The 25,602-nt window shown below is 42.9% G+C and overlaps 1 protein-coding gene across 1 annotated transcript in view; it reads right to left on the bottom strand.

Annotated features, from left to right (window-relative positions):
* tgfbr3 (transforming growth factor, beta receptor III) overlaps window positions 1-25,602 on the bottom strand; it is a 65,845-nt gene that overhangs the window by 9,709 nt on the left and 30,534 nt on the right. The window contains exons 4-13 of the mRNA XM_071536096.1: window positions 19,685-19,822; window positions 11,502-11,685; window positions 8,862-9,024; window positions 8,244-8,391; window positions 5,540-5,729; window positions 4,653-4,939; window positions 3,727-3,882; window positions 2,592-2,741; window positions 1,921-2,109; window positions 62-334 (exon numbers count right to left, since the gene is read on the bottom strand). Of these exons, the coding sequence (XP_071392197.1) occupies window positions 62-334; window positions 1,921-2,109; window positions 2,592-2,741; window positions 3,727-3,882; window positions 4,653-4,939; window positions 5,540-5,729; window positions 8,244-8,391; window positions 8,862-9,024; window positions 11,502-11,685; window positions 19,685-19,822 (1,878 nt within the window). The remainder of the gene's footprint in view (window positions 1-61; window positions 335-1,920; window positions 2,110-2,591; window positions 2,742-3,726; window positions 3,883-4,652; window positions 4,940-5,539; window positions 5,730-8,243; window positions 8,392-8,861; window positions 9,025-11,501; window positions 11,686-19,684; window positions 19,823-25,602) is intronic.

Here is a 25,602-nt window from a genome sequence, read left to right as displayed (position 1 = left end):
AGGGATCAAAAAAACCTAATCTGGGTCTGGGTAGTAATTTGGGGAGGATTAAACTGCATACCAGCGGCAGTCTTTGGTTGTTCTGGTATCTCTTGGAGCACAGAGACATTTCACAGTGCAGGAAGAGTAGGGACACATTGAACTTTGAGTTGAAGGTGAAGCTGAACCTCCTCCTGTCCGTCTGGGCGTGAGGATAGTACTTGACAGAGTCGTCCGTGGGGCAGATATTCTCCATGAGGGTGTAGTCTGAGGCTGCGTTGGGGTTTGAGTTGGGAGAAATGAAGCACGATTGGATCATAAAGCCCAGCTGTGGATCTGCTGTGGTGCCTGTGACCTGAAGCACAGGAGAAAGGAAAAAAAACAAACATTCATTCTTCAGATAGATGGATCATTTGTCATTTTTCATGACAAGCTTTTCACTGTTACCAGGACTGAAGTGATGATTGATGAGTGAAATTATTTCTTGTTGACAAAGGCGGGCAGGAATGCAGTACCACTTTCGTTAACTAGTTGAGTAGATTTTTCATTTTTCATGCTGTAGTCATTAATACTTAGGTTAGGTTTTGAAGGAAAAAAAATCATCCTTTTACTTCACTTCACAAGGACTATCACCATTTTACACTCAATGGGCTAATGATCAGTGTGTCGATCCATCATTTCTGCTTAGTCAAGGTAATCGAGTTGTTCCCATTTTTAATATCTGTGCTCAGTGGTGCCTTTCTGTTAAAAACCTCCCCTGTCAAAAATCTCTGAGCTGCTGTTCAAAATTATCACTCTGATAAATTCAATTCTTGCACGCTCTTTTCACTTCTGGTTGTTGAACCATTTGTCAAAGTCTAGCTGTCATAATGTTTTGTGAGTGTCTGGAACCATAGTGAGGACCACCATCTTGATATCGGCACAAGACTTTGGCTGTCCTGGAGCTTTTTTAACACAGAGAGAAACTCTGTACATTTAAATTTGAATTCAGTCCCAATAAGAACACTAAGAAGATCTTACCGCTCAGAGATCACAAGACAAATACTTATTCCTTCTGTTTGATTTTCACTCCCAATGCTTTCTAATGAGGACATCCTCATGCCAAAGTTGTCAAAGGTCTTGGCCAGAGTCAAACACAGACACTCAGACACAGACATATAAAAATAAATAAATCAAAATAAAAAAAACATTACTGAAAAACAGCCAATTAAAAAGATAGGAAATGACCCAGATTGAGGCTCATAATACATAACTGAAATTAAATCTAGGAATAAATTAACAGCAGTATATCATAGGCACACAGTTGGTGACAGGTAGGCTATGGATTAAATAAAAGCTACACTGTGAGTGCCAAAGTGCGGTTGCACAACAGCAAGCTCCTGCGCACCTTTTGGCCGCTGCCTCAGGTCAGCTCTCAGCCCGGTGTGAGATCTGAAGAGAGGGTTAAGCCAAAGCCTCATACACAGAAAACCCTTTGTAACCTGCTGGCTCTGTGTCCACACTGTCAGTGAAGCATCTCCCCCTGATATCACCATAAATCAACACTTCAAAGGAGCTCATAGTATGAGTCTTTACCATCTTTTACATGACCACCATAATTACTGGTGCAAAACAACTATTCTGGGCCAGACAGGGTACCAAGGCACATGAGGGGGGGTGAAAATGAGTGTTAGCTCTCTAGCCCAAACTAGACAAAATACAAATTGACCTTGCGGGTGCCACACTAAGAGATCAAAGCACGTTAGAGCTGAAATCCTAGACAAAGAGTACACACAGCGCAGTTTTCTCTGCTGTTACGACAGTGTTGATATTCCAAAAGGCAGAGACCAAAAGTTGTAAAGTTGCACAAGACAATATCATATTCATCTGCAAGACTCACAGGATGAGGAAATGTACTCTCAAATTTTCCAAATGGTAAAAATGAATGTGTGCACAGTGTACCTCCACAAAGACTTGCTGATTTTCTGAAACAGTGTGGAAGGCCTGGGGCGCTGGGTCCCGGAAGAGGTTTGTATTGTAGAAGTCCATGCTGAACGTCATGTTGCTGACTGGCTCCTTGTTGGCTCGTCCCGGTACAATCCTGGGAACTGCTTCTGGGGTTTCCTGGTTCTTTCGGTACGTGCAATTGAACTAGGAGGAAAATAAGGCAAAGCCAACACAAACATCAGCAGGGATCTGACATCAGATTCCACCACTGAGCACCCTCACCCCACATGACTGTGTGTCAGTTTTTCATCACAGCAAGATGGACCAGAAAGTAGGGAAGAGACACAAGAGATATAGACAAGAAAAATGAGGGGATGGGGAATGGATGAGACAAAGGAAAATAAGTCGGTAGAGAAAGGGGGAGAAGGAACAAAGGAAAGTTATCGTTGAAGATGGAGAAAATTCAAAATGGAAAATGTCAGGTCAAGAGAAGTTAAAAAAACAGACATCGTGGAGAGACAGTGAGAGTGCAGAAGCCAGTCTTTACTAGCACCATGAGGCTCTGGGAAATGAAGTTTCATCCAACTGGACATGATTTACATAGAGGTATATCATCAGCGGTCTTGACTCATCGACTCTCGCCCTGCTCTTACGGTGCGAGAACCAAAGTGAGTCAGATGTCTTACCATTAAGGAGGACTGGTGCTCTGTGGGCTCCAGAGAAGTCCGCTCTAACTCCTCCGTGTCTCTTGGGAACAGCACGTCTCCAGACTCCAGATCCTCGTAATCCAGCGGCCCACCACTCCCATCCTTGGGCTCAGCGTGACTTATCATGACCTGTAATCCACAGCGGGAGTTCATAATTCACACAAAAATAAGATACATCTATAGGTAAGTGAACGGAACACTTTTGAAAAATCCTATCCATATTTTTTCAATAGATCCACTGGTGAGTGGTGTTGCTAAATTGCAAACGGCACAGAGATTAGAATCTGTGAGAGGGTTGCCAAAACATTCTGCAACCAATGAGTTGGATTTGAAATGTGGGAATGTCCAGCTATTTCAACAGCGCGACTGGCTCTAGACAAATACATGAAACATATTTCTCATTTCTCCATAGACTTCAGGACTTCAGGGGTCTGAGATGAGTTGAGGGTGTTTTTAGAAAATTGATTTAATGAGGTGAGAGCACGACCTCAGTGACATCAATTGTCTTGCATAAGTCTAGTCCAAAGTTAGCTGACCTGCCACTGGTACCATTACTGAATTAGAATCATTTATCACAGGACCGGAAAAACAACAGCCAACAAAAGGAGATCATCTTTGATGTGTAGGGACCAGAAAATGAAAATTAATTTGTTTTGACCAGAGGTCTTAGGTAGTCACGGCATCCAAGAGTTATCACAAAAGAGAACCTTGGACATCCGCCCAGGATTTTTAATCGGCATTGGACTGAAAACGTGTTGTTCAAAATTTACCCACAAAATATTTCAAAAGGCCTGGGAGGAAGTGATTCATCCTTACTTGTTAGAGCAAACACACTGCATGCATTCCATGTTAATGAAGATAACTGGGAGTGTCAGATGTGAATGTTGAATCTCATAAAACTTTAAAGTGTTCCCCACGATTCGAAAAAGATGAGAAAAAAATATTTTCTTTGTATTTACATTATAAACTAGAACTCTGATCCTGTGAGAAGCCACTGGTCATGGGTTAATTTAAACAGTATTGTTGCCATTACTTGTTACCTGATACACTGTACTGTAGATCATGGCATAATGGTAAATTAGGATCAAGATGTAATTATAGGCATCGTACTCACAGAGTTGATGTAGAGAACCATTGAGCTAGCCTGCATGGGATACATGGTGGTCTGACAGCCAGTTAGAGGGGTTTCCAGTGTGTAGTGGGTGGCGTTGACTGTTGCTTTGCATTCTGGGTCTTGGAGAGTGAGGTTGGCATGAGGAAACCCATTGGCCTGCGGACAAAGTAAGATCAAACCATGGTGAAATTGGATGCAGATCAAAACAACTTTTCCTTTATTAACTAATTTTCAAAATTGTAAAAAAAAAAAAAAAAAAAGCCACCATGGTTCTGCTCAACTTCAAGTTCCCAGGAATAAACAAGTCCCACAAGGTGGTCTAGCTCCAACCCCAACTTCTCCTAATTACAGTCTATGGCAGTTTCCACACTGTGATGTGGGCTGATTGTGTTCTCCCTCTGTTCAAGCGCCAAATGTTGGGAACCAACACACCCGCTTCAATGTCAGCCAGCGTTTAAGAGGGACACCGGCATTTCCAATTCAGCATAACGCATAACTGAAATTCAAAAAGTCCCCTTGTCATGCTTATCGAATGTTTATGTTTGTGTATGGTTGTGTTCAGGCAGCATGCAAATCCAACATATTTTTCTTTAAGGCTGACTGGGTCGCAGCAACAAGCTAATAACACAGAAGTTTCGCAGTTGGTAATTCTGAGCATTGATTCCATATGTCTTCTTGTCCCAGTGTGTGACGCAAACACGTGTTGTGTGGGCAGTGATGGAAAAAAACCCATCTGAAATCCAATCTAATTAGTCAGAGATACAGTATTCCATGTGTTTTTTGCTGATCAGACTCGAGAAAAAATACAGCTGATATGTGAAAAAAAATCATATTTGAGCTGCCTGTCTGAACATAGCCTTTTTAACAGGTGAACACACCTAAACAGTGTTCATGTTTCCAAGTGGGATCCAGATGAAGGCACTCACCTGTAGGCTCTCCTTGTCGACGCTGACTACTATCCTTGTCTCCTCGCACTGCACACTGAGGCCAACGCTCAGGACCCCCTGCTGCTCCTCGGGCTCCCCGGCCTCCCAGGGCCGGTCGTCCAGGGAGGAGGGCAGCGGCAGGTAGGGCAAGCCCTGGGCCATGGGTGGGGGGAAGGGGAAGGGCAGGCTGGAGCGTCGCGCGGCGGCTCCCGCACCTGGCAGCAGGCTGGAGTCCTGCAGGATGGAGAGCTCTGGAGGAAACTTGCTCTCCAGAAGATCCACCACATCTGGAAGTCACACAGGCCATGGTTAGAGCCTGCTGGTGCTTTTACTGGCATGGAAATTGCACAGGGCCCAAGACTGTAAAACCATTTAACAATTTCACGCTCTTCTCTTTATTAGGACAGTGAAATCTGTGATATTAGTCATCAACGAAGGTTATTTATTGACATTGTGGCAGCTGCTAAAACTTGTTAGTGTATTTCTTACACATCGTATTCTCTCCAAAATTTTACTGAACACGCTACACGCAATTTTTTCTTTTTTTTGTGCAGTTTTTGTATCTTCTTTTAACCTTTTTGCAACAAATTTGACACAAAATGTCTTTTAACATCTTCATGTTGTGTAGGGCTTTTCTGGTTCAGTATATGTATGTTTCCTTCCTTTGATTATACTTGTACTGCTTGCCCTTACCTTTGTTTTATTCCTTTATCTATTACCTGTATTCGATGTTTTACTGTTTGTATTTTAATTTTTTGTTCTCATTTTATTGTAAAGCACCTTGTAACCTTGTTAGGAAAGGAGCTACATAAATAAAGTTTATTATTATTATTATATTTTAGTTTGGACAGAGTATGGAGCGGATGTTTTCCAGATGTTCAGTTTACCTGGCTCTCGAAGGCGGAGGATGAAGTGATTGGCCACAGGAGTGCTGGTGTAGGAGGTGACCGGGCTAAAGCCGTGCTCCTCTGCCCACTTGATCAAGGCCTGCGAGCCAGAGGGCAGGTGCTGCTTGGGGGTTTTTGACACTTGCATCAGTCTCTCCGTGTTTGAACTAACACTTACGGTATCGGAGGTCTATGAGAAAGAAACAAATTGATTACAAATATAAACACAGATTCTTGTTAGATGAGAGCTATATGGAGAACACAAAGCCTTGTACTTGTGAACCAAGGGAAGCAACCAGCTGATCCGACCACAAATCTTGAGCAGTTCATAAACAACCACAGTGCTAAAACATTAGAAGGTGTGGAGGTGGAAATACAAGGTGCCACATGACACATGAAAAGTCCAATATGAAAGGTGAGACTGATAAGTCTCTTTCCTCTCACAGTGGGAGATGACAGGTGTTTGACAGCAGGTCACCATTTTGCCATGGCTGTAAAACATTTCTTCTAATTCAAGTAAGGCGTATCCCAAAGGTTTACATGAGTAATTGACTGAAAGAGAACATAAGTCATACTGGAAAAGTCGACTAAGGACTAAGATACATTGATTATTCTATAGATAGTAAAGGAAAACCCTGTCCTTTGGTATCAAAAATCTATCCTAACTGGCATTTACATATAAAAAAGACAAGAACAAAGAAAGAACAAAGTTAAAAGAATTTGCCAGCATCTGCTAAAGTTTCATTTGTTTTGGCTGCATCTTGTCTGTCAGCTCTAAAAGCTAGCATGACTAGAGCCCAGAAATGAATGTGAGCTGTTTTAAAATCTTGAAAAAGAAATACATGATGTGTGTTCAGGCACTATCATAGATATTACATTTTAAGTGAGCATCTGCACTCAGTAAGGTTGTGTCAAGTGTGAGTCAAGTGTACTGTATGCATGAGTGTGAGGTAAAGGGCGTGTCATAGCTTGATCAATGGTGAGAGTCCAAACGTGTCTGATTTTCCTCCTTCCTTACTAATTCCCTGTTCTTCCCTGCTACATGTCCTCCCTATGTGAATCATTCTTTCTCACACCCATTTCCCACACGTTCAGTGTGTCTCTTGAGCAACACTGTGGGCAATCTGCCTTCCGACAGGAGCAAGGCTTTGATTTTACGAGGCTATCATATCACATACATAGCTGACATTCTCACAAACAGTGATGCAGTTTTTCCTACTGATTCTCGTGCTTAGAGATAGATATTGTTTAACACAGGCATGCACACATTGGTAATAGATATGGAATTGTAAAATTCAATCCCACAATCTAAACAGTTTATGCAGAACAAAATAAAATAAAATGAAGTTCCTAACCCAAACTGTGTCACATATGTGATAACAGCAGTAGATGCTATACTGTAGTAGAAGGCTATAATGTAAACTAGGTATAAAACAATTTATTTCATAACTTCACGTGATCATATAGTATGATCGTACATCAAGCTCTTAGCTCACAGCTGTTGAATAAATCTCCACCAGACGATCCTCCATTTGTGCTGTTCTGTAAGTTCCATAGGTTCTGACCTGGCATTACACTCAAACAACATGATTGACTTACTGTAGAGCGGTGACCAGGCAGCTGTACAAACAGACTGTGCCTGGCAAAAGTGCAGTGTCATGGCTGACAGCCGCCCTGCAGGAGTATCAGCATTACATACTAAGGAAACCCAGAATCCCCAGCACACCTCCACTGAGGTCAGCATGGGGAGCAGAGCAGAGCGGTGCAGAGCAGATGGATGGGCAATGAGGGTTTGACATACAGTAAATGCCAAATGTCGCCAGACTCATGGCACGGGTGAGATGGTTTGGTAAATGTTAGATATTGGTGAGTGGTTTCCTTCCGTTTTAATGCACTTATTCTTTTTTTTACACTACAGTTTAAAATTTCAGCCCCAGAACAAATATGGTCATTGGACAGTTGCCAATGTCCCATCTACCTGCTCTTTAACTAAATAATTCCACCAAAGTGCAGGTCTCATCTTTCTGAGGGTCCTCTTAGACTTGAATAACATTAAAGCAGATTTTTAGATTAAAACTGTATACACTACTGTATCATGCTCAGTGTCAATAAATAATGAACTAATAGTACAGTTCTAGGTGCAGGTACACTGAGTGTGATATATTGCAGAATTTAGCCAATGTTTGTGTATTGTATGTGATGAGGTCCAAAGTACTTATGTCTTATGAAACCTTAGAAAAAGTGCCTGAAGCAAGCACTGCTCATAATTCACATTATTGTGATTGATGGCAAACAGGTTTGGCTGTATGCACAGCAAAAATACTGTAGTACGCTCAGCCTATGAAAACGTCTGCCACCCCCCCACATCCCTCCACCCCTGGCTCTTTAATGTGATGAAAATCCCTGGAGCTGTCACGATGAAATTTCACAGTTCCCCCCTCCACCCTCCTAACCTGTTACCCCACCCCTCTGCTGCAGCAGGGACCAGGCGCCAATTCAACACACCTCCTATTGTGACAAATTCTTTGGTCAGTAGCGAAACGTGATGACATTTCTGTCTATCCGCTCTGCCTGTACAGTCATGTGCTGTGACATGACTTGTAAGCCATTGTGATATGTGATGTGACTGTATAAAATCTCGGAAGTGAAGTCTGTAAAAAAAAAAAAGGTACATCTGATTGGAAAGCTCATCTCTGTCACTTACCACTACGTCCAATTTGCCAATCACACTGCGGGCCTTGATGACCCAGTTGACAGCCTTCGCACACTTGAGGAGCAAGACGACATCACGATGCAGCGGGGCATCGTCCTCGAGAGGCCGTAGATCTACTATGACATCCACCTGGAAAGCACTGCATGGAGCGAGAGGAAGAGAGAGATAGAGAGAGTGAGCGAGAGAGAAAGACAGAGAGAAGAATTTTGGATGGCGAAATCTACTCAGTATTAACATGCCTTCTGTGTCTGGCCAACTGATTAAAAACCTGGATGCACTCCCAGAAAAGAGCAGGACATGTGCACTACAGACCACATAGCGCTATAGTGAGATACATCATGGCTGCCCCATTCCCAGATTTGCAGACTCTTTTGCGTATACAGAGTAATCACTCCACTGGGGGAGTGATGAGATTATCTGGCAACCTGGAGGTAGAGACTCAGGTCTGAGATACGGTTCTCAAAAGAACACCACTAGGTCAATACTAACCCCACCCCTCCTTGATGTCTATCCAAAATAAGCTCCACAGAGACCAATGAGAGCATCTTGACCTCAAAGATAAACTGTAATAACATGTATTCTTTTGCTTTGGTTCCTTTGGCTGCTTACCTGCTGGAGTTTGGGGCTTGAAGCTCAATGATATGGACCTCTTGGTCTTTGTCCGGTCCAGACAGGACACAACCCTTCGATGTCTGAGGCTCGACGTAGCCGCCCAGGTAGTTCAGGGATAGAAACTTGTTGTCAATCTTGCAAGTGTCGGAAAACAATGGATCTGAAAATGGAGAGATGTTGATGTTACTGGTTGGAGTTTCTGGTAGAAGAATATAACAGAGAATTTGCATTCTGCTTTTTTGAGATGCTGTATTGATCCCCCAAAGGAGAACTTTTTTGGAGCTGGTAGAAATTCAGTGTCCTGCTCTAGGAGACTTCAGCAGGGCGGATGTTTGCTTTGACCCGGTCCTTCCAGTTAAAGCACAACCCTTCATCTTACAGCACATGGTATTTCAAATGTCTCCCATCCAAGTACTAACCAGGCCCAGCCCTGCTCAGCCTTCAAGGCCAGACGAGATCAGACGAGATCGGGCGTGTTCAAGATGGCATGACTGGTCTTCACATCAACAGGAAAATATCTGTATTCATTTTACGTGGGAAAAGTCCAATATTTTGTCGGACTGCTTTAACAATAATATGACAATACCAATCATAAACACACTCAATCAATCCTTCCAGTATTTCCCCCCCTCTGTCAGAACTGTTTGAAGGCTGACGAGTGTATTTACTCAAATATTCGTGAGCTGAAAACGGAGTTGCTTGTCTTTTACAGAACTCAAAAAAGTTAGGCCCCCTTTCTCCACACTCAGAGAAAACACAAGGCAGATGCTTCCTTATTTGGCAAACAGAGTCTTGGACAGAGCAGATTGCAGAGTGTAAACTAAAGCGTTGGCACCTTCCTCTCCGGAACCCTCATGGCACTTTAAAGAGCTAAGGAGGGAGCCGAGAGTACGGGCCTGGTTAGGAAGCAAAGTGGAAATCTGTCCGTCCTCATGAAACACTATCGAAGAGGAGAGGGACTGGAAATCCGCAGCTCTTCGCTTGAGGTAAACATGGCACCCTGGGCCTTTGCCAAACCACAGGCCCTAATGACACGTTGCCAAATGCTTGGAGGCTAAGCAACCGCTCTGTTCTCCATAGCGACTGAGAACACGAAGCACACATCACCGGCAGCAGTGGAGCCATTATTCCTCCCCTGACACCCACTTTGTAGTATTTCCATGCGGTGAAAGATGCTCATTAAGAACAAGGTGTCCTGTCTGAGTGCTGACGCATTGTGGAGCTGGACGTGCTGTCTGTTCACTTTATAGAGGACCAGGGAGGGGAGTGACGCATTATAAGTCCTCGGCTCAAACATGTGTGAGGATCAATCATGGCCTCCCTAGAGAAACCCATGTGCTTCTTCCTTCACTTCAAACAGACTCCGCTCTTACCTCTGCTTACAGGAGAGCTTGGAAAGGCTTGCTCTATCTGCTTCAGCTCACCTTTGACAGTTTATTTCCACTCACATTTGCTAAACCCATTTATGCCCTCCACAAGATATAATTCTTTTTTTTCTTTAAATGTGGTCTTGCGATTTAGGGAGTAATGCCCTATCATCTTAGTGGTATCTAAGGGAGTAAGACCATTATATAGTGTAGACAATGACTTAAGTGTCTGATGGTTTGAATCCAGTAGTAAGATAATGTGGGTGACTATCTGGTGATTTGTGCAATAGTAAATTCCCCGTTATCACAGTCTTGTGAAATAAGTTTTCCAAAGTTGCTGTTTTTTTCAGTTTTTGTTGAAATCAGTATTCTAGCTTCATATTTGAGTCTCTACATTATCCAACATCTCACTTGTTCTCTCTCTCTTACAAATACCCACCCACACACACACAAAAAAAAAAAAAAATCTGGATGGCCTCTAGCTTGACAGCAGCCTCAAACAAGCAATCAGCGAAGCACTTTCACAAATTTGGTAGTAATTGTCAACTCGGCCACATTGACCAACAAGAGGCATTTGAGCTGCCTAATGTCCCACCATAATCTCTGTGATATATTAAACAGAACCAGTAACGCTAATGAATGAATTAATTAAGCTAATTAATGCCTTAATTTGTAAATAAGCATTAAGGAGTTATAGTAGTTTCAAGAAAATCTGTTTTCCTCCTTAATATGCAAATTTATGAATCAAGATGCACCAAAATCTAATCAGATCATCTACTCTATAGGGGGAATCTGTGGTGTAAGTGTGAAGTTTCTATCATGTATTGTTCTTGAGTCACCGCCATGATGACATAATGTCCCGTATGTACCATGGTGGAGGGTCATAAAAAGTGACATGCAGATAAAGTATTTCTTTATAAATTAAAAATGATCATAAAGAGTATGTCTTACATAGGTCCGAATTTAGCCAGGGAAGCTCAAAATACACCGCCCATGCACTGGGACTGCTTTATTCCTCTGGGGCCCAGTAACTCCTGAGGCTGTAAGCGGCCACCACTGAGAATTACCACAGGTAGCCCCCTAAATAGTGTTTAGTGAAAAGGAAAATGCTTGTTCAAGACAAGAAACATATTCATCGGAGCAGCATGTGTAAACCTCTAGTGAGAGACTGAATGCAAAAGCTACAAGTAAAGTTATGGGAACTGAGCGGGAACAGGGAGGCGTGCCTTGGGGCCGAGAGCTATGTTTGGGAATCCTCTCTAGTACGCACCTTCTCCAACTTTGATGTAGATGTCTTGAGTCATCTTGAGCTCAGAGAAAGAGGTGACGCCTCTGTACTTCTTCTGGGCCCAGGTGAGGAGGTGCTCGTTGCCATGGGGGAGGGTCTCCTTCTGGATCTGGCAGGTGAGGGAGAAGTTTCCCGGCTGAAAGTGAACCTCTGAGCCCTCGGATACCTTGGAGGAGGAGAAACGCAGGAGTGTTAAAGGATAACAGAACGGCTGCGATAAGTTGTTATCTCTGTTCTGCACAATGTGATCATTCAGCTTTTAATGATGTTCAGTCTCCCTGTCAGAGGAGTGAAAGATGTGAGAAAAAGGAGCAGCAGTCGGTTGGCTTCACAGTAAAAACACAGATGATTTATAGTATTTTTTTTTCTATCTGGCTTATAGTATGACTTTTCAAGACATCTCCTTACAATGACTTCTTTGTTGATAATGATATGCACATAAAACTCAACTCTGTATTGATACACTCATCCATATTTTTTACAGAAGAAATTTGAGATGGTTAAAAGGAGAAGCTGCAGGCAGACTGAAAAAAGGACTAACCCTAAACCTTTCCAAAATTAAACTCACTATCTAAACACTGCCGAAACCCATCCTTCACACTAGATCCCAACCGTTATTTCAAGGCTTCTACAAATACGCTCTACGTATTTTCACACATGTTCTTCTTACACAATAAGGTGTCTGGTTTCTAGTGTTTATACAGTGTGCTGTGTTATAGTGCGTCATCGCAAATGTGCAGATCTTTTTTTTCAAAATGGCTGCAGATTCGGGTCTCTGGTATAACAGAGAAGACACAAAAACTTCACACAGACAGAAGGGCAAATTGACAGAGAGATAGGTAGACGCACACACAAATAAAAAGTAAAACACACACACAAATATTCAAGGCACATGCTAGTACTCAGAGGCCAAACCACTAGTATCCATGCAGTCGGTTTTGAGCATATCCAGACTCTTGCATTTGCCATTGGACAATAACTTTGACCTATTAAATTTCATGCTATTTAATTTAGTTTTAGGATTATTGAATACTAGAGTGATACTACTGGAGATTGCCTTGCTGTACTAAGGGCGTCAAAATACAAAATCCAGCTGTGAAATGTAAACAGCGACAAAAAAAAAAAAAAAAGAACAAAAATAAAAAAGGCAGAGGAAGAGGTATAAAAAGTGTGGAGGGCAATGAAGTGCTGATTTGTTTTTTGACAGGGAGACTGGGCTAGGCGTAGGTAGGAGGGACCACCCCTTTGGCACTTAATGGAGCTCGGCCCATATGCTTCATTTCAGAGAGATAAACATTCACATGTGCTGAAAATCCTACCGTACAGCCGAATGAGTCCAAGCACACGGTCTAGACAGCCTACCTCATTATATTTCCATGCTTGTTTTTCTTCCTCCCAAGGTATCCTATCTGTATGCATGAGGGTTTAGCTGAGACAGTGCTGGCAGGCCCAATTAAAACATTAAATCAACGAGCTCATTCTGATGAATCCAAGAGGAACACGTAACACCCTTCAGGGCTTCTCTGTGATGACGTTATCGAGTTGTGCCTAAATTGCAATCATGCTTTAGCGATAATACGCCAGTGTCCCTTTGGGGTGTTTAGATTTTTCAGACATAACTTTTCAAATCCCTGTCTACTTCATGCGCAACATCTGTCTGACCTCTGGACGCTCCACTCAATGTTCCTGGCATTGTCACCAGAGGCAATAAATACTGAGGCCTAGGAGACAGACTCTGTCGAAGAATTCAGGTCGACGTAGATTTTATTTTTAGCGGTGTTTACTACGGCAAGAAGTTAGAGTAAAGCAGAGAGAAAGATGGTGCGCTGCGCTTCACCGTAGCAAAAAAAAAAAAGGAGTGGCGGTGCCCTGAGCAAGTGAGGAAGGGGCTGGGGTTTCTTCGCAAACCTTGCCAAGCTCAGCAGAGTTTATCAATTTAATTGCGGGAATACGACTGTAATTAGTCGCAAAGAATTAGAGGGGAAAGCCTGAAAGCCAAATTAGCTCCAGGCCTTCCAGAGCGCTGGAAACCTCAGGAATTTGAAATGGGGAAGTCAGGGACTCACTCTGGCCTTTAACAAACTCTCTCTCTCTCTCTCTCCCTCCCTCTCTCCCTCCCTTTGCATGCCTAGTTGACAGATGAAAAAGACTTGAAATGCTGAAAAACAAAGAACGTTTACTGTCATGGGCTTCGACTTTCAATAATAAATACCCATTAAAATAAATATCCATCAGTTTCCCATTTTACAAGCAAACATAAGCTATCAATAAAGACTATTAAGAGTGTTACTTTTGGTTACTCATCTACTCCCATAATGCAGAAAATCCCCATCAAAGGTTCAAAAGTATCAGTTGCATCAGTAAAAATCTGAGAATCATTTGAAATTAAATTAGCGCAAAGCAATAATCCAATACTAAATTCTTTATTTCCAGGTTTAACAGTCCAGATAACCGTTTCAAGTTCTTCCCGCCTTCAGGCTCAATCTTTTCTCATAAACAGAAGTCAGATACTGATTTGGCCAATCTAAGGGTCTTATATTCAATCCAATAAATCAGTGTTGTTTATCTCTGTTCTAGTATCAAGCAACTCCAGACAGAAATTATTCCTGGGCTGGTTTCATTTTGGCTTCATGACCAACCAAAGCTTGCAGCTAAGGCCTTGTGTCTAATCTGGGCCTGATTCTACAGAGCTGCGAGAAACTTCCCTTTGCCAAGTAAAGCATAACCTCACTATATGAAAATAGAGCTCATCTCTTGTTTAACTATCTATTGATTTAGTCTGCCAAAGGAGTCCAAGTCTACCAAAGGTAGACTGTGTTAGCTGTTTGGAACTTGTAACATGCTCTGAACTTGAAATACATGAGAATTAGATGTTACCCCGACTTTAGAGGAATTTGTTCAGTTGGCGGTAGAGAGAAAACAAAGAATGTAGAGGAGAAGTTAGCAACAGCATACCATGGGGATTGACACTCATGCACTCATGTTCCTTATGGTATTTGCAGGCAGGCATGTTACTGTAACAACTCGTCAGCCCTGGTAACCCTTGACTTCACTAATATAAAATGATCAGCATTAGTTCAGTATGGTATCTGTTTATAGTTCTGTTCTAATCTGTCTCTCATATTCTAAGATAACTCCCTCACTCCCTGAGGTGATAAAAGCACAGGAACATCTGCCAGTACTGAGCACCCTGCATGGTCCAAGACATTTAAAAATATATTTCCTACCCTTTCTGCCTATGAACATCTACATATTACAGCCATATGTGCAGTACCCCGTAGACAGCATGCCAAATGTTTTAGATCAATTATCATAGAGCTGCAATCCTCCACTGCCTTCTCACTAAGCAACACCCTGAGCCTGGGAAATCGCAAGGCTGTTTGGAAATAAGGAGGTGTTGCAAACAGAGGAGGGTGATGGAGAGCGCAGAGGGCTGATAGATAATATGAGCATGCAATAAGTCTCTGGTGATATGAATGTGATAAATGCTTTCGTGGCTGATTTGATCTTCTCTCTCTTGATGAGATATGGAGAGCTAATGAAGCTGCTGGCTGCAGACATGCGTGTGTTCCTGTGAACTGGCACGCTCTGTTGTGTAGAAAACAATACCATCTGTCTCAGCGCCGCTCTGGAGCGTTCCTCTGCCATTCCTGTCTCCAAATAAAAACCAATAGTGGCTACCCATGGTTTCAATTAGCAATCACAGCGAGGGGAGAGCAGTGCGCATGTGTGTGAAAGGGAGGCTCATACTACAAGTCTTTAATAAAATAAATGCAGGAGAGAAAAGGCACGACTTGGTAAACAAAGTAAGGGCAACACATGCCAACAGCTAAACTATATAATGCTGCTCCGTCAAGAGTCATAAGAGATGTGTTCCAGATTAATCTTTTCAAACAAGATGCACCCCAACCCAAAAAACACAAAGCCTACACAGTGTACTCCAGCGACATGTGCCTCATTCTGAATCTTAACTATCCCTTGGTAAAATAAAAATTGGCTTGAATTTCCATGCTCATATTTCATGTCATTTTAGACTCCTGCCGTTTCATGCCTGCTGTTGATTGACAGAGAGTACTGCAGAGAACATGTTTTACAACAAAAGTCTGGATTCTGGCATTTTAAAAGCCAGGAGGGCCCAGTGGCCAACAGCAACAGTGTGTTCAACATCTCTGAAGCTTTTCCAGACAGCCCATCTGTGTCCATGGAGCCCAGAGCATTGGGACCAGGAAACACGGACTGGCAGGCCTGATTCAGGGTCCAATTAGCCCCAGGAAATAGCCTCTCCTGTGGAAAGCCGGAGTGAGGGAGGTCTGGCAGCGGGGTTCTGTTCTGAAGTGTTAAGACCCACAAACCATTCCCCTTGACTCTGTTGCTCTGCAATCTCACCACAGCATCTTTTCACCTCTATCTGAGACGGATGGGACCAAAAGCTGTGGGACTCGGCAATGTCACTGATACACCGCCATTTCAGCAGTAATCATGGTCAGTATTTGTGACCAGCAAACGTGACTCCATGAAGGTTGAAGGTAAGGTTGAAGGTCCTAAGACTGTTGGTCATATGATTGCCATCCAAAATGGGTGAGAAGATACAGAGGGAATCTTAGCAGTGAAGAGGGAAGCCGGTTATCTTTTCTTTCAGCGGGTTGTTGAGTTCTGTGGTGGCATGTTAAGGAGGTGTGGCAGTGAAGAGAACCTGAGAAGAGCAGCAGTGCCTGGGACTGGCCTTGGTTATGGGCCATGTGCAGCCAGGCTGGGGGATAAGATGTACCAGCAGTGTGCAGTGCCACAAGGCTCAGGACTGTCACGCAAACACAAAACACTCAGGACTCACTCCCACAAAGCTTCTGGTTCAGCTTTGTTTGAGTACAAAAAGTGAATTTGTTTTTGCTCCAGTCAGATGAATGGCTGTCCATCATCATCTGGTGATACACATTCATCTAATATAGAGATGCATCTAACATCTAAAAAGAAATTCAGAACAGGCTCTTTTTTAAATATACATCTGAAAAGGCTATGAGATTATGAAAAAAGTACATCTGTCACAAGTGAAGGCCCTCCCATTTGCTCTGGGAAAGGAGGCACAGTGACCCACATCGTGTCCCATGTCTAACATCATTAGATACACAGCAACAGCTCTGCCTGTGCTATGGGCCTTAATGGCTGTTGTCAGCTGTTTTCTGTCTGCCATCATTGACAAGGGGAGACATTTACTATGATGCTGACCTGCTGGTCTCCTCAGAGACACCCACTGCGTTAGCTCCACATTATCACAGCTTAAAAAAATACAAGCAGGACAGATGCACATTCATCTGCATGAAATGCATCCGTTTCTTTCTCTTGACATGAGAACATTTCCACTTAGGACAGGAAATAACACAATTAAAATGAATGCTTGGTACTCAGGCCTCATGTCTTCATGTTGTGTATTCCTATGCCTTTGAGATAGGGGCAAACTGAGCTGTGGTCTCTCGAGCCTTGGCTGTAACGGTTTCTCACTGCACAAAGCAACATGGTGAGAGAATGCATACATGACCACTTATTTCTTTAAGGGTTGTTTGGCTTGCCCTGGAACTTGAACCCTTATGGGTACACATTCAATTTGCTCCACATGATTCTACCTAGAACTCGTGCACAAGGAAAACTAGGGGAAAAATATAAACATTTTCTTGGTGCTTTCCAGTTTACCTCACATAATTCAGAACAGAACTGTGAATTCTTCCATTTTTCAGGGACCCTTTTATGGCAAAAGCTTCTGACTTATTTTTATTTTTTTTTAACAATTCACTGTCCTCTATCCTTTTGCAACCTTTTTCAGTATGCAGTAATCACTCTCAATGCAAAGGGGATCATTGTCTCCACAATGAAAGTGGGGGAGGCTCTGTGGATCGGCCCTGGTCTGTCCGTTCGTTCATCAGTTCATCCTTCTGTCACGCACAATATCTCAGACGCCACTGATGATATTTTGACGAAACTTCTGGGAATGATGCTTCTTATTGCTCTGTTTCGACATTTTCAAAATTACACTAATTAGCCTAAAGGGGGCGCTACAATGTTTGTTTAATTGTCTGTACGTCACACACAATATCTCAGACCCTGCTGATCGGATTTTCATGAAACATACGGAAATGATGCACCTCGCTGCTCCGTTTTGGCATTTACAAAATTGCACTGATTGGCCTAAGAGGGGCGCCACAACATTTAATTGTCTTTATGTCACGTACAGTATGTTGGATGCCAATGAATTGCACCTCCTCATTTGTGAGGGACAATGTGTTTACTGTTTACTTGTTGAGTAATAGGTCTCCTCTCCTTGATTAAGAAGGTCACATTTCAGCCGAGCCTCAGAAAGATGACATTTCTAGAGGTCTAGAAGAGGGATATTTATATACCCCAACTATTACAAATGTCAAAAGGGTTGGGCCACAGAGAATACTGAAGTGGGACGCTTAGCTCTTTACATAACTTACACTACCTGCGTATAAGTGTGAATGACTGTGTGTGTGTGTGTGTGTGCGCCTGTTTACCAGTGCACATGTTTACATTCCTGGGCCCTGACATGAGCCTGTGCACAGTGCATGGATTTAGGCCCCATGTATGTTCATCTCCATGTCACATTGGCTTTCATGGCAGGATGTTTTGCGTGTGAGGAATAAGCAAGAAAACACTAGACCACATATGGAAATGATTTGATTACCTGATTCTGCATTCTTGCAGAATGCTGTGGTGTTGACATACAATTGGAAATGATTGCTTCTGAGAACCCAAAGATACAGAAAAGCCTTCAGAGCATATAAGGAAAAAGTGAAAGTTTTCATAGCAGCATGGTTTAGTTAAGCTGGGGCTGAGGCTTCTTGGTCTCATTTTACTATGATTTTCTCATGTGATACACAGGCTTAGACCAGAACTGAAGCAGTCCATTTTTAAGTTTTTCATTAAGTTTCCCAGCAAGGCCCTCTGGTCCCCTTACTAAATACGGCTGGCTCTCCAGGGGGCCTGGCTCCCACTACACTCAGAAACCAGTACCCTGGTCCTTTTTTATTACTGAATCCAATACAGACAGATATGTACCCTGTAACCAAAGTCTGTGCACTATTGTTAGCTGACAACTCTGAGTCGGTAATAAGGCCACCTTTCTGAATCAAGCAACATCTTGTCCGTTTGCTGATATTACTGCTCTGGATGACTTCCCCCGCAGAGCAGATTGGACACCAACTGCCACTGTTAGGATTCAAATTATTTACAAACCAATTAGGGATACTCTTCTGGCTTGGAGCAAATATCAAAAGGAAAGGATAGATCAAATCCCTTCTCACTAGAACTCGCTGTACAGGGGAGGCTTAGCTTGTCAGGCTATCTCACATTGGCCTTTGTTGGGGTTTTCGTGATGTGAGGATACGCCCTGGCTGATTTGAACAGCTGCCCAGCCATCAACAGGATTGTTTAGAGGAGGGAGGGAGCGAGGGAGGGAGGCAGAGGGGATATGGCCCTGCACTGTTTAACAGCAACACTGGAGAACAATCATTTTGTCAGAGAGTGCAGTGTCAACAAAGCCTAGAAAGGATTATCTCACTTTATCTTTTTAGATAAAAACATTATCATCGTAGTGTGGGACTGATACTGGTTTGAGTTTGGGAGAATACACATATAAGTAAATAGAAAATAATGGAACTCATGCAATTACATATCTAATCATTTGGCTTAAATCCAAGAATTCCCCTATTAGTCATAGTTGTATCGCAACAATATCTAAAAGCTAGTGTAAGTGTAGTAGTCGTTAGTGTGGGGTATTTGTCAACAACAATTACAGTGTGCTACAAAAGGAAATGGAAAGCATACATCTGCACAGTATTAAGAAGAGTCTACAGCCATGGCTAAACCACTAAGCACCGATTAAGCATTAAGCACGAGTATACAGAGATTAACGTCTCGCCACAATGCACAAGGGTGACTGTGGTGCAGACTGTGTGTGTGCATGTTGTCCAGATCAAACCATATCATGGGAAACCTCCTTTGGAGCATGGAAGGGCTCTGTAAATTAACAGCCCCTTATATAGTTTACTCAGAGAAGGAGGCAACTGAAATGGAAATACAGTTTAGTCTGTGAGGAAATGAATACACCGTGTTAGGAAGTTGGATTTGAAGGGTCTTAGTGATGCTGGACTCACATGAAAGGTATGTTTGATGCCCTGGGCAAGCTTCTCTGTCTTGATCTTCCAGATCAGCGGTTGAGGGGAGTTGAGCACGAAGACCAGGGGCTTCTGGTGGAGCAGCAGAGACTGGATGGGCTTCAGATGCAGCTCCACCTAGTAAGGCGACCATACAGAAACAGACAGACAGTTGGAGCCATGTACACTTGGTGCAAGGACAGCATACGGGTAAAGCAGTTTCAGCATAGTGAGGAAGAAATCAGGGCACCACAAGGTCAACCACAGTGCATCAGATCATAAAATTTCACACTGCTACATTGTGCAAATATCAAAGCTTTAATTTGCCCATGCTCACTCAATATTATCAAAACATTGGGGGATACACAGTTACTATCCTGGTGCAATTACCGAGCTCTAATGTTGCAGAATGTTGTTCTTTATCAGGCTTTTTGGTTGTTTATGCACCCACTTTGCTGATAAACTCACAAAGACGGCATGCTGTGTTTCTCCCTACAAGGCACTTGCTTAGCTCTGATATGTCGTCTCAGCGGGATCTGAACTTTCACACACTGGGGTCTTTGTTAGCCAAGAAAAAAGTAAGTGGCGGGTCTCTGTTACCATCTCCACAGCATGCAACTATGCCTTTGGTTCTCAGGCTGCCATTAAAATAGATTTTCACAGTCTGTTAGTGAAATGGGGAGAACAAGCTCCCTCTTTTGGGACCTTAGCTGTTGTATTCTTGTCAGTGTTAGCCCTGTCTGCACCCAGTGGACCAAATCTAGTCAGGTGATTTACAGCCTGGGCATGCATTGAATCCAAAGTCACCTCCAGCTAAGCAGGGATTCAGCCCTCCATCATCATCTTGACAAACAAACATAAACCTAATCACTGTCAAGTTTTAGGTGCTTCTCTATTATTCTGTCATATTCTAACATTACAAGCTTTGATGAAAACTGATACTCTAGAGCATACGGTGGTCTGTCTGACACTCTTCTTTAAACTTCCTTCTGTTCTCTGTGTGTGTATTCCCAGGCTAATCATATTAGCCCTTTCCTGTGTGTGAATGGTAAAAGCTTGTAAATCACTAATTCAACCCACAAGGATTTATGTCTGAGCCACATTATACGATTTTACAGGCCCTAACTTAATCAGACATGGCTTGTAAAAATATTGGCCTTCACTCTTCACAATAAACACAGGTACCCCGCTTACGTTTGATTTGATTATAGAAAAAGCTATCTATATTCAAAAATATGGCAATTGAGATAAATGAGAAACACATTTATGGTTGTAAATTGCAATGCTATGATTTACAGTTCCATAACAGTAGAGTTTAGATGAGTTAGAGTCATGAAAAGTTACAGAGAAAATTTATTCCAATAACTTATTTGGTTGTGGTCCTGCACATTATCAACACCGAGATCCTTATCATAAAAAGAAGCCATTATAATTTTTCTGGTGCATTGCTTTAACGGATTCGCTCTTGATTTCTAAACAGTCACTATTAACCGTATTTATAAACTATAGTATATTCTTTCAGACTGCTTTGTGTAAGGACAAAGTAAACCATTTAAATAACAGCTAGTCTGTTATGGGTGCTGGACCAGACTAAATACTGAAAGTGAAAAAAAATAAAATCTCCTTTCATCAACCCCATATTTCCTATATTTTTTCACTTACACTTTTGGTGTTTTCATACACTGTCAGTAGGACAAGATATGAACAGTATCTCTCTCTCTCTCTCTCTCTCTCTCTTTCTCTCTCTCACATATATACACACTTGCTTCACAGAGTCAACTCCAGGCTAAACTCCAGTCTAGCTCGGCAGAGATGTATTCTACCCGGGAAAGTGACATGTTTATCCACTGTATGTGACAGATACTCAGCATTCAAAGATTTGTCTATGTCATATGGAGCCGGGGAATGAGAAAGAGACACAGACAGTATATACAGAGAGTGAACATAAAGCGTCAAAGCCTAATAAACAGAGTCTTCCACAGATCTTAAGCCCTGGAGAAGAGGAACACAAATGAGAGTGTTTAGTGATGTAGCCCATAAAAGTGCTGCAAAAATCATTAAAAAAAGGCCCTCTGAGAGATGCAAATGGAAGAAATTACTGAACACTTATCTATGAGGCAAACTGGCTGGTGCCAAACAAACAGGCAAACAAAAATCTCTCTCTCTCTCTCTGTCTCTCTCACTCACCACTCTTTTTTGCACATTTGCCTCCCTCTCAGTCCAGACTCTGGAAAAAGCCTGTGCATCGCTCCTCTGAGAATAACAACAACCAAGATATAATCATACCTGGCCTGGCTTTGAGGCCCTGGCTTTGCGCGATGGTAGAGGGAGGCAATAGGAGAATGAGAGAGAAAGTGAGAGAGAGAGAGTGTTGTAAAAGATGAGGAATTTTAGACCCAGACAGAAACATTTCCAGAAGACATGAGTCACCTGAAAACACAGGGGCATAAACAGAGTTGTGAGGAGAGGAAAGGCAAAGAGGCGCTGAGAGGGAAAAAAAAAAAGGGGAAAACAGACGTTAATAATCCATTGTTATTAATGGTTCAGGGAGTAAATAATGACATATCAATCTATATCATTTCTGGCCGGAGCAGAGTTGTCGCCAGCAGCTGGTGTGCGTCTCTGCCCACAGACTTGGCTTGAGGTTTTGGGGCACTGCGGTGGTAACAGAGCAGCGTAGCGGTGCCTACAGCAACAGGCCATGTCACACAGCCAGGGTGTGGAGAGAGGGGGTCCAGAAACACCGGGCATCAAAGTACCTCGCATTGTGCTCGCAAAGGATCAGGTGGCGCTGAGCTGTCCCTGGTGCAGCTACCTTCAGAAGACCCTGTGGAGGGAGAGGGCCCTGCCTCCTGATTGATTATCGGGAGGCTGGTACAGGGATTTGGGGGTCCAGTGTCCATTACAGTTACAGGCCACATTTGCCAGTGGCCAGGGATGGAGGAGTTATGGAGGCTTGTCTAGACCTATCACGTTACTGAAATAAAACTCCACACAGGGGACGACAGCTGTAGCAGGCTAAGCGAGGCCAGTCACAGAACATACCATTACTGGCCGAAGCATGTGTAAACAATGGAAATGTGCTTGTTGAAAAAAAAAAAAAAAAGTATACCTACAACTTAAAGCTCCGAATCAGATACAAAAACAAACACAATGCCAACTGGATGTAAATCTCAGTTGAAAAATCATAAACAATCCTGTTAATAGTATAACAATACAACATGCTGAGATTTATATGTATGCCTGGCAGCCTGTAATTGCAATGGGTGATTCCAAGCATTTGGCCTGTATTGAGCATGTGATTGCAATTTCATGACCTTTCAGGCCAGCGTAAATTACACATAGTTTCGAGTGTGCTTCATAAACATAGCACATCAGCGCTGTAATGTAATACTTTCATAACTGCATAAGCCCTGGTCAATATTGTGCCCAGCAATGTAACCAGCAGTCACATTGCAGTCAGAGCTTGCACTATGGGGCTCAGTATCCCTGCAGGAAAAGGGAGTTTCCTTTATTGACAGAGCTAATTAAGCGCCTAACTGTCCTTGGTGACTCAGAGAAAACTCAAAACATCCTTTAATTAGCCAAAAAGTAAGACTAATCTAGGAATACACTCTCCCTCCCAGGAAATAATAATCAGCTTGAGAAAGACAGCACACTGTATTCCAGTACAAGTAGCAGAAAGATATCAGCATAGCGATAAGGTCTGGCTCGCATCGTTTGCCTGTTTTATAAAGAAATCAATACGGGCTGATATAGATTGATATCCTGCAAGTATATGACATGAAAAACTTTTACTTGACATACTAAACTGGCCTGGATAAACAAGCCGCCACATGCTGAGCCCTGAAACACTTTAGTGATTTATGGCACAGGTTTACAACGAATAGGACTGGCTGAGAACTGAAAAGTCAAGGCTGCAAGAGGAGGAACCCACTGCCTGGGACCAATCATACTGGTTTATCTGATGAGTGTGTGTGTGTGTGTGTGTGTGTGTGTGTGTGTGTGCCTTGTCTGCCTGGATCTTGGTTCTTTCTGGATCATTGCACTTGAGGGAGGGTTCTGTGCAGGGAGGGAAAGCGAGTCGGTAGTTGGGGCAGAGCAAAACCTGTTGACTGCTCTTATCAGTGCCACCCACTGATCCGGGTGCGATGGGGACACTACCTGGAGCCTTTTTCCCCTGAGCTGCGATGGTAATCAGTCTGCACCCAGACAACAGCCTGAGCAGACGTCAGAGAGAGACAGGGCCTCTGGATAGCAATCTCGCAGTGAGAGAGACAGGGCCTCTGGATAGCGATCTTGCAGTGAGAGGGTGGAATGGCAGGAGATGCTCCAGAAAATAACACGGCATGAGGCAGGGGGGAGACCCAGATCTCATGGTGATAAGAGTAAGTGGATGGAGTCCTCCTTACATCTCTCTGCCTTTATCACATGTATTCACATCATGAGAGCCCCTAAGAGAACGTTCTTCCATTCTGTATCATGCCATACATCCTTAATACGCAGTAAATAGGCTTTCACATAATCTTGACGCACAAAAAAACAACAGCATAAGGACATAGAAATGGCCAAAGTAGGTACAAGAAAAAAGAAAAGGGTGTTGGCTTTGTGTGCGTATATAGTCGGCCTTTTATGTGCGAGCTTGACTCATATCTGACACTGTGCTCTCGCCAACTGTTTGTGCCTGTTGAGCTCTACAGCTAGTCGCTCACACAGTCAAAAGATATCTACGAATTCCAGCTGATAAAACAATCATCTGCTCTGCCTGACCCTGATTTAGAGCCAAGAGCCTGTGTTTGATGTTTGCCTTTGGTAAACTGATTAGAGGAAGATGGCCTATTTGAGATATCACCGGCCCCTTTTTGTTTATTTTCAACCGTATCACCCAATTGTAAGCCCAGACAGGCACAAGGAGATCAGACCTTTGTTTATCTCCACCGTTACCAAATACTGATGTTTGTTTTTTAGAAAACTGAAGTGCTTATTTTTTGTGCCATAGATGCCAGCGACATGGGAAACACAACAGCTAGGAGAAAAGTTTCCCATAATGCTCTCCATCAACAAAGATGTGGTGGTGGCTTGTTAGTAGAGTCTAAAGGGCCACTTTGGCATGTGACAGAGGGAGCATATGGAAAAATATTAAAAACTTGATACCCTAACCATCAGACTAGGGCAAGGGTAGCAGAAATGAACACTTCAAATGAGGTCATTGTTTTGGTAGAGCATAAATGGCAAAACACCAACACCTTCAGGTCAAAACCCAATCCGCGAAAAAAGGTGTTTTGCCCCAAACACCCATGGGGTTTAAAGCTTGGATGAAATATGAGCAGGAAGTCTAGTCTGCAGTACAGCTCACTCTGACCGTAACTCTCCTGCTGCGTTGCCTCTCCTTTTCTATAATAGGGAATACTTACTTACTATAAAACTGCAAATCCAATTTTGTGCAAATCTGCCAAAAGAAATTCTGCTATCATCTGAAAACAGCATTACCGTCCCACACACACAACCCCGACCTAGTAATGACAGGCCTTATTACGGCCTGCCAGCCCAGAACGGTCACTTTATTAGCCCTATACCAGGCTGCTGCCTCCTAGTCTCCTAGTCTGTCTCTCCTTTACTGGCCCACATGGATGTTAGGGAGGAATGAGGCTCCTGTTACTTGATGAGGACCATTGTAGTTGATGAAATCATCTCACAGGCCCCCTTTACACCTTGCATTAAAATGCGTCTCGTATCCAGATTGTATCTAGATATGATTTAACCTGATTACATTTACACCTGGTATTAATATGTGTCTCCAGTGTCCACATTGAGATCCAATTGAGATCCGATTGCTCTGTCCAGCTCAAACAATCGAATGTCACATCCTCCTCTCGTTTGCGCGGGTCCAAAAAAAAAAAAAAGATGATACCCATCCG

The sequence above is a fragment of the Centroberyx affinis genome, unplaced genomic scaffold (assembly GCF_046629955.1).
Source record: "Centroberyx affinis isolate AG114_WGS23_722 - 3 ecotype Tasmania unplaced genomic scaffold, CSIRO-AGI_Caff_v1 ptg002825l_1, whole genome shotgun sequence".
Taxonomy (NCBI): Eukaryota; Metazoa; Chordata; class Actinopteri; order Beryciformes; family Berycidae; genus Centroberyx; species Centroberyx affinis.
The sequence above is the reverse complement of the archived record's forward strand: the minus strand, read 5'-3'. Positions and strand labels throughout refer to the sequence as shown.